The 11,119-nt window shown below is 41.5% G+C and overlaps 1 protein-coding gene across 1 annotated transcript; it reads right to left on the bottom strand.

Moving 5' to 3' along the window:
* Positions 1–530: 530 nt before the first annotated feature.
* On the bottom strand, positions 531–9,924 carry ESD (esterase D). The gene is made up of 8 exons (XM_008633170.2): positions 9,849–9,924; positions 8,820–8,908; positions 7,174–7,272; positions 4,417–4,541; positions 3,957–4,076; positions 3,718–3,816; positions 1,821–1,988; positions 531–750 (listed from the first exon to the last, which is right to left on the bottom strand). The coding sequence occupies exons 1-8, from the start codon at positions 9,914–9,916 to the stop codon at positions 670–672; spliced, it is 849 nt and encodes a 282-aa protein (XP_008631392.1). The 5' UTR covers positions 9,917–9,924; the 3' UTR covers positions 531–669.
* Positions 9,925–11,119: the final 1,195 nt, after the last annotated feature.

Here is an 11,119-nt window from a genome sequence, read left to right on the forward strand (position 1 = left end):
AAGAATCAAAGGCAAGTGGAGAAAAAAATCCTTTTTACTACAGACTGCTTCCTTCACATGGTTTTTAAGAGGTCTTTTCTATAAGTATCATCCATTAAATACTCCAGATCATTTGCTTGATAACACAGAGGACAGTAAACTACTGTGCACAGCAGGCGTTTGTCTGCATTCTCCACCGGACTTGGTCCTTGGAAGGTATTTACAAGGCCAAGGAAAAATACACCTACCACTTCAGATTAATTAAGTAGCTTGATTAGTTGTGCCACTAACAACTTCCTTCACCATTAAAGTATGAAGTAAACCCCAGTGATTAATTAGCTGCAGGGGCACGCTGTTGTTAATCACAGTCTCGGCACAGTTGCACTAGAAGCTATCTGGAGGTGCCACATACACACCCACACTCATGGTCTGAAACTCACTCATCTGCTGGCTTACATTTTTACCCAAAATGCAGCAGATGTAACTTCATGGCATCAAGAGTTTTCCAAGCATGCAAGAACATTCCCAATACTTAGTCTAAAGCACACACATCAAATTAAGTGGGACTTTTATTTTTCTTAGCAGTACAATCAGAAGAGCTCCATTTTACAAGCATTACTTCAGCAAATGATTTTTGTTTAGTTCACCTCTATCTCTTGATTCGTATTGGCCAGGCAGCATCCAAATGATTCAAGCATTGAGGTATTTTGCATGGTGTTTGATGTGGTCATTAATAAATGAAGCAATGAAAAAATAGCTGTGATCGTAACCCTAGAAAAGAACATTAAAGAAATCAGCAGAGAACATACAGTTCATGGTAAAGCAATCACACTAAGCTCTCTTAAAGGAAAGGTAATCACTCTCCTGGTTTTATCCATTTTAAGAAATACCTGGAATATATATAAAAATGGCAAGGGATATGTAACAGCTTAAGTATAGATGAGCACCAGGAAGCTAAATAAAGTACCTTAAGCTGCCCAAATCTAGGCCTGTAAGCTAGAGGTGGGTAACAGCAAGGGTCAGCTGCAGAGGGAGATGCAATCTGAGAGAACACTTGCCCTCACAGGTACTGTTCTGGTAAAGCACAGGGAGGGCATAAAGAGAACACAGCCCAGGTCTGAGTTACTGCTCCATCACTGTGCTGCAATGTCACCCTCTGACCCCTCTTCATCAGCACTAACTCTATCTTTAGGTGCAAGGTTTATGATAAACCAGAGAGGACAATCCTTCACTCTCCACCACTGGGCTCCCCATTGGGTCTGGGCGGAAGTTGCCAGTGGCTTACAAAGACTCCAGTGAGGACAGTGTTGTTCTGGGTCACTGCACTGCAGGTAAGAGCAATCCCTCCACGTGGGTCTTCACATGAATCTACGATGTCAAGCAGTTCCACCCCTTCCCTAACTTACACAAACACATGCAAACTAAATTGCGAAGTTTTATGGTAAACACAAAACCCACAGCACAGACAAGGGATGCAGCAAAAGGCCATCTGTCACTTTGGCTGTACAGTGACTACAATACTCATTAAAAATGATTAATGCTGTGTATTCAGCCGAGCACCGGCAGCCTGAGTCCCCATGAAGGGCTCAGCCTGTCCAAGCTCTGGAAGCACGACGGCACCTAGTGGTGAAGCACGGCTGAATCGGGCGGGTGATGTGTGTACCTTGATGGCCAGCGCGACGCTAAAGTGTCACTTCTCACCCTCCTCCTCACATGGCCAGGGACAGACCCGCAGTGGGAGCATGCCTGCCCCCTTACAGACACTCTCCTCACTGCCTGCTGCATACAACCAAAAATCACAAACAAGAATCCACCAACCAAGGACTGCAGAAGCAACTTGCCTGCTGTAGTCTGAAGACTACTGGGATTTTCTGCTCGGTGCAGGCAGCGATGAAATTATCAGGCAGTAACTGGCCCGCGGACAGGAACTGGTCCTCTTTGCCTTGGTCAATCAAGATGTCGAGGCAAGAGCCCGAGTAGGACTTGACAAGCTGGGTAGCATCATATGCCTGCAAAAATAAAAGAGAAATGACATTCAGTTAAACACGTTCAACTGGTTTCAGTTCATCGACCACAGGAAAAGAAGAGCACAGAGAGAGTCCTGGGCAGCGTAGAGCAGGACACCAAGTTGCACCTGGAAGAGCAAAAATCTAGGGAAATTCCAGGCAACTGATAAATAATACCCATTGCTTTATAAAAGGCAAATTGTATGAGCTAGGTAATTACCAAGTTGGCAGTTTGACCAAACAGAACATCCAGCCCAGGGCTGCCCTACAGAATGGAAGAACAGCAATATAGTCAGTACTAATTCACACCCTTGTGCAGGAACTAGGTCCTGCGTAAGAAACTTGGTGTCTTGGTATCAAAACACCAGTGTAATGCAACTGTGCTCATGGGAAGGCATTTAACCTGAAGGTTATGGTGACAATTTGACCAAGAAAACTTGGTGCAACTGAGAAACAGAAATTAAAGACTCTAAACATACACATATCAAAAAATAACTCTGATGGGGAACATGTTACCCATGGGGTGCTGTATGTGTTACATACTCAAAATAAAGAACTCCTTTAAAAAGACAGTGAAGTGTTTAAGGCTGTGAAGTCACCAATGGACAGCAAAATCCAAAGCCCTACACCAAGGTATCAGAGCCATCCTTCCAGGATGCCACCAGATCCAGAAATGACACTATGATGGAAATGGGAGCTTGGGCTCAGCCCAGCACTGTGGCCATCAAATGATCCTGAACATATTTACATGGCAATTTTAAGCCAAAATACAGAGATCAGAGGTTGTATATCTGTGCCAAAGACATCTCTAAGTCTGTTCCTGATGATTGCTGTTGATCTACTGGACTAGGTTTGCAGAAGAGCTCCAAAACAAGGGGACAGAAAACAGGGTTTTGGGGTGTTGTTTTGTTTTGTTTCACAACAAATCCATTACATAAAGTCTAAGCAAGTTTAACTGGTGGTTTCTAAGTACACAAACTACTCTATTAACGATTATGAAAGCAGAGAGTACTCTCCAATCCTGTAAAGTTTTAATCAGACATACTTTAATCCAATTTACAGGGATTGAACTGCAGCTTGTGCTTATTTACAAGGAAATCCGAGTACATAGTCACTACAATCCCTTCTAACTTAATTCTAGAAATACAGTGCAATGTTTAAGTTGAGATTGAAAATACTGAAGGGCTGCCCAAATAATGCAGCAACCATGCAGACAAACATTTTTGTATCTTAGCCATTCATATACAACTACTGATAGCTTAAAATTAGGGCCCTGGAGCTAAAACCTAACTTTGCCTAGTTTAATGCTGTACTGAAATACACTGATTTCCAAGTATCCAACGGGCTCCTTTTGGAGGCCTCCCACTGGCTGCCCCTGAAAAATGTCACAAGGCTCATCAGTCTGAACAGTTTGCAGCAGTCTCTCTCTTCAGGCTACTACAAAAATACACTGCTCCTAATTCTTCTTAGCCCAGACTTTTAAATCTTCATAGAACTGAGAGAAATGTAGCTGATTTGATGAGAGACTTGTACCTCATTGCATTTTCATAAGCACCATAAGGCACCAGCATGTCACTCCTGCCAGAAACAATGCTCTTCTCTGCTTGGGGGTGCAGTAAAACAACAGTACTATCTCATGGGCACTCCAGAGTTTTTTTCCAGGCTCCTGCTGTGATGTATTTGCAGATCACTCATTCATCTGTTACTAAAGAACTGCAGCTGCAACACATACCTCCCATTTGCTTGTATCTGGTCCCAGATATCCACCAAGGGCCTTCTTCCCCCACTGACACTGAATTGGGTTGCAGATAGGAGCAAATGCTGATACAGACTGTTCAGAAAGACAACAGGAAAAAAATACTATGTAACAATGAACTGCAGCAACTGAAACTATTTATGCTTTCTTCAGTCACATCTATAGAAATCTATATAGGCATTAGTACACCTCATACAAGCTATACTTCATCTTACTTTGTACTTTCCAGGATTCTTCAGAGCAAGAATAAGAGCTCCATGACCTCCCATGGAATGCCCAAAAATAGACATCCGTTCAGGGTCAGTTGGAAAACTGGCATTTATTAGTTTAGGCAGCTGTAAAGGAAAGAAGAGTGTAATAAAACGTTAAAGCAACTTGAGTATGTTTAAGAAAAAAAGCACACAACTAACCAACTAATGCCTTTTAATGCCACTGAAACCAAAGGCACATCTCTGGTTCTAGCCTGACATCTGTGATCATGCCCTGAATGCAATTTGCAGAGGAATGTGGTATCAAAAGTTCAGCTGACAATAAGTGAAAATACTTTGATAACTCAAAGTATCTCTATAGAAATCTACCATAACCTTGTAACACAAGATGTGGGAATTTCTTATGACTGAGCCATACCCCTTTATCTTACCCAGCAACAGCAGGAGAACCCAGCAGCAAAGTTACCTCATCCTTTATGTAGGAATACATCCTATAGTTTGTTTTCCAAGGATCTTCAGTGGCATCCACATAAAAACCAGCACCGGTGCCAAAATCCCAGCTTTCATCTTCTCCTTCAATATTGCAGCCACCTAGCATGAAAAATCTTACCTTTACTACAGGTTCAGCATTGGAGAACCTGCCATACAAATCAGACTCAGGACACAAGTCTCTCAATCACATCTCTGCCCCTTCAACTAGAAGACAATTTGGATTTTCATTCATTAGTACAATGTTTTCAAGTGTATTTCAACACTTCAAAATGTCACATAATACCTACAGATATATCCAATTTCTAAATAGTGTTGGTATCTCTTCATAAATAAATATAGCATACACGTCTCCTAAATTACTTCTGAAAAGCTTTGTCCAATTCACCCAGGGACTTAACCAAAAGTTGGCACTTGTTAATTGGTGCTACCATCTTATTTCAGCCATTAGACCTCATCCGATCAAGTACAAGAAGCTATGTGAGAAACAGAAACAGAAGAAAATTTCCTTTTCCCCCAGAATGACAGAACCATGTATCACCAAATGGTGTATCCAAGCCAGTTTATGTGCTTTAAATAATGCCTGCTACACCTCCCTTTTTAAGATTTTCCAGAAGAATATCATTCACTGTTCCTATAATTTCACAAGTCTATACCTCTACCTTTTCCACAATTCATTTCATTGCTCCCGCCTATAATTCTCCATGAAACCTAAATAATTTCTTCTTTGAATAACTGCAGGATTGTATCCTCTTTTCCAAGGCTACACTTTCAAACTAAATTTGCAGATGAGTTCTTAAGTCAGTACATCCCATCCAGTCCTCCCTTTGATTAGTCTGTGATTTACAAGCCTGGTTTGCAGAACAGAATGTAATATTTCAAGGTACAGGTGATAGGAATGTTTTGGAAAAAGAGGCCATTATTTCCTAGTTTCTGCAATCGAAAATTATATGGCCTTTTACCCCTGTCAGATTATATTACAAAGCCATGTGTAACTCAACAGTCCCTCACAATTTGTGCAGATGGCTGCCACCTTGCCACCATGTGAAACCAGATTTGTACAAGGATCAAAGTTGACTTTGCTCCAGTGACATGTCCTTGAACACTGAGTGATTTTGTAACTTAACAGTCCAGCAATCACAGGGGTGCTTAAACAACATGTTGGATGTAAAAACTACAATACCTTGGAGATGGACAAAAACTCAGAAAGTCCTGTCATGCAATGAAGGCAATGCTCATTAAATGCTAAAAAAAACTTACAGCAAGCCTTGAAAAAAAGAAATCTGAAAAGGAATCTGCATAATATTGCTCAGTATACCTGTCTGGAAAAACAAACCCCTTTGAAGAAGGAAAAGTAAAATCTATCAAGGCCTTACAGAGTCTGTAATGACAAATATTAAATGATTTCATGCAGTCTTTTTCCCCATCCACATACATCTCCTGGGTTCTGGAAAGTAATTCTCATGCAGTCATAACTACACAATTGAAAAACACATGTAAGCATTTTCAATACCTCTCAGCTCATGATTATATTTGAATTGCTTTTCATTTGTTTCTCCAGACAACTCAAAGAGACTTAAGAACATTTGGGGTCTGTGAGCTAAAGTTTAAGAGTATAATATGAAGCACATACCAAAATTCATCTAAATAGCAGAGCAATCCTTATCAATTTTTAGACTGAAAGGCAAGAGAGAAGCTGCCACGAGGGATTTAAAAGAAAATGGACAAATCAATGACCTATTCAAAGGCATTTACACATTGATAGAGAAAACTCAGCACCAAAAGCAAGTTCCAGTATAATTACCCAATGTGAGTAACACAAAGGTTAGCTGCCCATCTCTAGCCTGCAGCAAATAGCAACAACTAAGTGCAAAGCTCATTCATACACAAGTTTTGCTCTTCTGTCCCTCTTCTTTATTAGAAACATGTATTTATGTTCTTGGACCTGACACAACTTCTGAACCTAGATGCAAAAAATACTTTACGGAAAGAACACCGCTTTTCCCCCATATTGCCTGTAGTCAGATGTGACCCACTAAAGCTTTGGAAATATTAGAAGGCTGCCACCTTTGTTTACAGCACTCATGAGACTGTGGCAGAGTCCAACAAATACAAAACATAAAAGAGTGAATCCCCAAATAACAGTATTTCCAATAACTGCAGATCCACCATTTTCAGGTTTCCCACACCATAAGCTCAGCCTTAAAAAACAGCACATCATTTAAAAAATCCATTCATCACTAGTCTATTGTAGCTGCAGGGGAGAAGGGTTTCTGGTTTGCTTTTCCAAGTATTGTCAATCCTCTGAAGACATGTATTTAATTGGCTTTAGAAGACAGAATACAATAAAGAGCAAGCACTGCAGCTTTGTGTGGCAACACAGTTCTGCAGGTTTTATAGGGTCCCAGCAAGCTGCAAAATGTCAGCAAGAATTCTAATAACACACATTTCTTGTTTCACTTTTCCTCCCTCTCCTCATCTGTGCTGAACTCTAGAGCCCCTTTGTTCTAGTTTTAGTGCCACAATAAGAGAGTTTCAAATGTCAAACCCTCACTACCCCGTTATTAAGAGCATACACAATGTAATCTTGTGAACAATGCAAGATGCAGAGGTGAGGTCAAATTCTGACTCAGGGGGGCAACACACTTTTCAGCACACTGCAGCACCCCATTCTCTGGGGACAGAGAGTGCACTTCAGTGCAGTGACTGTTACCATGTGTCTCGTTACACTTACGTGGGCTTGTGTCTGGTGCCACTACAATAAGGCCGTGCTCAGCTGCTGCTTGTTGAAACCCAGCCTTCGTTATGAAATTCTGTTCTGTGCAGGTTAACCCTAGGGAAACACAAATACTGCTGGTTACCCATTGCTCACGGCATACTGGTTTCAAAGCTCCTTTTGACAGAAAATGTCTTGAAAAGCAAGAGGAATTCCTATCTCCATAAACATGGAAAATGTTTTCACTAGGCTCAACAATACTTAACAATTCACAGGAACACAGTTGCTCTGTCCCATCTAGTCACACTAACACGTGATCAAAACCAGATCCATGTGTACCCTGTATTCCCTGGAGCACCAGCTCACACAGTGTGCAGTGCCCTCAGCTATTGTGCATTTAAACCCACTGACCACAAGCATTTGCTGAGGCTGACACTGCTAACTTCACCTAACCCTGCAACTACATTTTTCCTTCTACTGTCATCTCAGCTGTTTGCATTACAGAATCACACATGTGGTCTGACAAATTCTACATACTTTAGACAGGATAAAGGGCCCATAAGCACTCTGACTCCAAAACCCACAGCAATACGTGCCTTTTGTATAGCAGCAGGTCCAAATAAAGTCCAATTACAAATAAATTACACTTCACACCAATATTTTAATTCTTCTTCACTGTGCAATTTGACAGCAGTTAATGATTCTAGTTTTCTCTGAGGACAAGTTGCCAGTAACCTAATTTGACTGATATGCTGCCCAAGACAACATGGTTTACATTCAATAAAATAAATGTGCTGCATGGCTTAGAGCTCTTCAGACAATTTTGATGTGCCTAACTTCAAGGATAAACTTTTTTACCCAGTCCACTCTCATGATACAAATCAGACCCACCAGCTGTTTTGTGAAATGAATACATTCAAGCAGCTCAAGTCTCCACACTAACAGTCTGGTCTCCAACTTTCTAAACATAAATCTCAATAAAGCAACTCCTAGAATTACAAAACAGAGTTTCTGCTTTTTATTTTCAATAAAAGAAAAAAAAAAAAGGATTTAATTATTAATTGTGGATAAAAAACTTCACTCCTGCTGCACAAACCTCTTCAAAACCTCTGCACAAAAAAGGCCATGGCCCTTATGTATCCCACAGGTTTGCCTCACACTAGACCTGCTTGTGCTAAGGCAGCTGACAGCACCTCTCTTTTCAAGTTCACCCATTGCTTCCTGCAAAATAGTACTCGGAATAAGGTGGAGTCCACAGGACAAATGTGCTGGCTTCCATGGGCTCTATTTCACATCCCTACCCTGTTAGCTGAAGCAGTCTGTCATAAACAAAGGAAAGCAAGAGGTGTTCCAATGGCAAGGCCTTACAGGAGAACCTTTATATATAGGCTTTGGAACAAAAGGTATGAACATTTTAGAACAAAAGGGCAGAACACTTCGAACACTGAGCATTTTACAACACAATCTGGTAGGCTACCCCCAAGCTGCATCCTGATTTATCACAGTACGCTCAGACTAAATCCACCTTCCAGAAGAAGAGTTTCTGTAGAACACAGGAGCTGCCACTGCAGTACCTCTACATTAGGTTTTCAGTAATGGTAGTGCAGTAGTTTAAACATGTTGAAGATTGTATTTTTTAAGTTACTAAGACTCATGTTACTTACCCGAGAGCCAATAAAGCACAGGACACTTTCCAGTTTCCGCTTTTGGAGGCAAGTAGATTCCAAATTTCATTTTGCATTTTAGCTCTGCACTGTATTAATAAAATACTTCTTGTTATCACCACTACTTAATTAACAAGGTCACTAACATTAAAAAAAGGAAACAGTGGATCACTGCATTTCATTCAAAAGGAGATCTAGTCAGTGAATTGTAACAACTAAGTTAAAAGAAGGGAAAATCGAATTTTAAACTCAGACTCTAGAATTGTCAATAGCTAACTTTCCAACTTTGTTCTGAATATACTTAAAACAGAGACCCACAAATAAAACACATTTTCACAGTGCTGCTAACTGGGAACAGGTTGAAAACTGAATTTTGAATCCCAGCAATATTTATCTTGCGCTTTATCTATTAAATTGCAAAGTAATTTTTACTGAAGAACACATCCACATGACTTGCACAACATACAATGCACCACACATGCCAGAGAAGGTTTTCAATCTGCTAAGTCTACAGACCAATTAGTTGCTCAATTAATACTAAAGCCTAAAATGATCAATAAACTCTTATCTAAGCAAAACTAATGATTTTATTTGGATCAAAATTTTTTTTAAAAGCTTATTTTTCTGTTCACCTTCATCAAACAAAAATATATTTATTGAGTCTGTCTGCTCACAGCACTTTTCCAGAGTGCACAGCAGTGAGATATCCAGTAGAGTGAGTGGAACTTTGCACACACAGTGGTTCTCTGTGCTGCAAACAGGACAACTGAAAGTAACGGAGCTTCATTTTCAAAGGTAAAAATACTGGCTTCCCACCTCAGATCTGCAGCATTAATATACTGGATCATGTTAAACATTAACACAGAAATTCAAGAGCACAGCCAAAGCAGCAGCAGACATTATTCCTAACCAAAATATGGATATTAGTGAGAACATGCTATTTCCCTGCAGACTGAAAACACTGACAGCAATGACAGTATGGATTCACTGCCCCAAGCTAAACATCTCAGTTGTTTTAGTGGTGTTTACCTGTCGTGTTCAAACACCTTCTGGAAACCCTCAAAGCATTTGTTGCTGGAAACCTGTTTCAGTGCCATGATTTTAACTGGGGAAAAAAAAAAAAAGGAGAAAGGAGAAAGTTATATTTGAAAATAAAACACTCCTGGTCTTAGACTTTTTGAAAACAGAACAGTTGAATACAACTTGAAATATCTTTGCTTAGTGTTATAGTTTTTCAGAAGAATTTCCTGCACACGCTTTCTGATCTTTCATTAACTTTCTATTTCCCCACAGAAAAGGGACAGGGGAGGCTGAACTCTTGTGAGCAGAATGGGCAAAGCCTGCCTGCTTTCCTACAGAGCCACATCTCCAATGACCTTTACCTCAGCACTAACTGTGGCTTGCTCTTTGGCTACCAAACAAGCATTCCCATGTGCTGTGGTTAACCTGGAGCTCCCCGTGCCAGGCTGTTACCTCCACAATTACCATGCAGGAGAGAAACCTGTCCCACCTTTCCTTCTCTGTGTGTGACAGTATCCAGCCACTAACTACCACAATACTGAGCCTTGTTCTCAGCTTTGATGGAAATTAATTACCATGTTCTAACAGTCTGTGGGACAGCAGAAACAGAGGAGCAGAAGGCTTATTTCCATGGCAAACAGCATGAAATACAAGCAAAGGAGAGTCCTGGGAGTTTTAGAAAGCTGGTGGTACAAGTGTAGCAAATGTGCTAAGGAAACTCGGGAAGGCTGACACAAAAGTGGACGCTGTCAGCGTGCACAGGAGCAGTAAGGCCAAGCAGACAGCAGAAAGGCGAACAGTCTGCAGAGTCACATAATCATAGAATATTCTGAGTTCGAAGAGACCCCCAAGGATCATCGAGTCCATCTCCTGGCCCTGCACACGACATCCCCAAGTATCACACCATGTGCCTGACGGCATTGTCCAGGCACTTCTTGCACTGTGCCAGACTTGGTGCTGTGACCACTTCCCTGGGGAGCCTGTTCCAGTGCCCAAACACCTTTTCCTGATATCCAAACTAAACCCGCTCTGACACAGCTTCAGGCCATTCCCTCGGGTCCTGTCCCCGGCACACAAGAAAATCCTGAGGGGAACCCAGGTACCATCAGACCAGGTAACAAATATCAAAACGAGAACGTTCCATCCCTCACACCTGCGCGGTGCTATGGGGCAGCGGGAAAGAAGAACCCCGCACCACGGAGAGCCCGCGGGGGTTCATCGCTGCCTCCTGCCGCCCCCGCGGGGCTGGGGCCGAGGGGGGCCCGCCCCGCACCGCCCTA

Source organism: Corvus brachyrhynchos, unplaced genomic scaffold, assembly GCF_000691975.1.
Source record: "Corvus brachyrhynchos isolate BGI_N302 unplaced genomic scaffold, ASM69197v1 scaffold202, whole genome shotgun sequence".
Lineage (NCBI taxonomy): Eukaryota > Metazoa > Chordata > Aves > Passeriformes > Corvidae > Corvus > Corvus brachyrhynchos.